A 523-nucleotide genomic window follows, 5' to 3' on the forward strand; every position below is an offset into this window, starting at 1 on the left:
GCGCCGCGGCGGAGGTCGGGTAGAGCAGCAGGGCCATGGCTTTCGCCTTCTCGGGCTTGGAGACCAGCACGGCGTGGCAGCGGAGCATCACCGCCTTGTGCTTCAGCTCGTGGCGGTAGATCCAGGCGAAGACGCGCGGCAAGCGCGGGTCGGCCACGCAGTAGGTGACCCGGTGCAGCAGGTAGAGGTGGCCGGGCCGGCGCAGCCCCTTGTCCTCGGCGTGGGCCATGCGGATGCCCTGCGCGCTGATGGTCAGCTTCATCTTGGTGCCCTGCCGGCCCGCCTCGCTCTTGCTCCAGATCTTGCAGACGGCCAGGTCGGTGCAGCCCTCGCCCTTGGACTGGATGGTGGTGGCGTTGCCCAGGTAGAGCACGGTGTACGTAGGGTCCTCGCTAGTCACGCGGAATTTCCGCCGCTTGGAGCGTAACATCCTGCCCGCGCGGTGCAGGGCGCTCTCGGGGCAGGCGCGGGCCAGCGACGTGAGGGCCGAGTAGTGCACGCTCACCGCGTACCCCTTGGGCTT

At 69.0% G+C, this 523-nt stretch overlaps 1 protein-coding gene across 1 annotated transcript in view; it reads right to left on the bottom strand.

The window, feature by feature from the left end:
• FAM43A (family with sequence similarity 43, member A) overlaps nucleotides 1-523 on the bottom strand; it is a 10,710-nt gene that overhangs the window by 3,287 nt on the left and 6,900 nt on the right. Inside the window, exon 2 of the mRNA XM_010001738.1 lies at nucleotides 3-520. Coding sequence (XP_010000040.1) covers nucleotides 3-520 — 518 coding nt within the window. The remainder of the gene's footprint in view (nucleotides 1-2; nucleotides 521-523) is intronic.

This window comes from Chaetura pelagica, unplaced genomic scaffold, assembly GCF_000747805.2.
Source record: "Chaetura pelagica isolate M959 unplaced genomic scaffold, ChaPel_1.0 scaffold807, whole genome shotgun sequence".
Lineage (NCBI taxonomy): Eukaryota > Metazoa > Chordata > Aves > Apodiformes > Apodidae > Chaetura > Chaetura pelagica.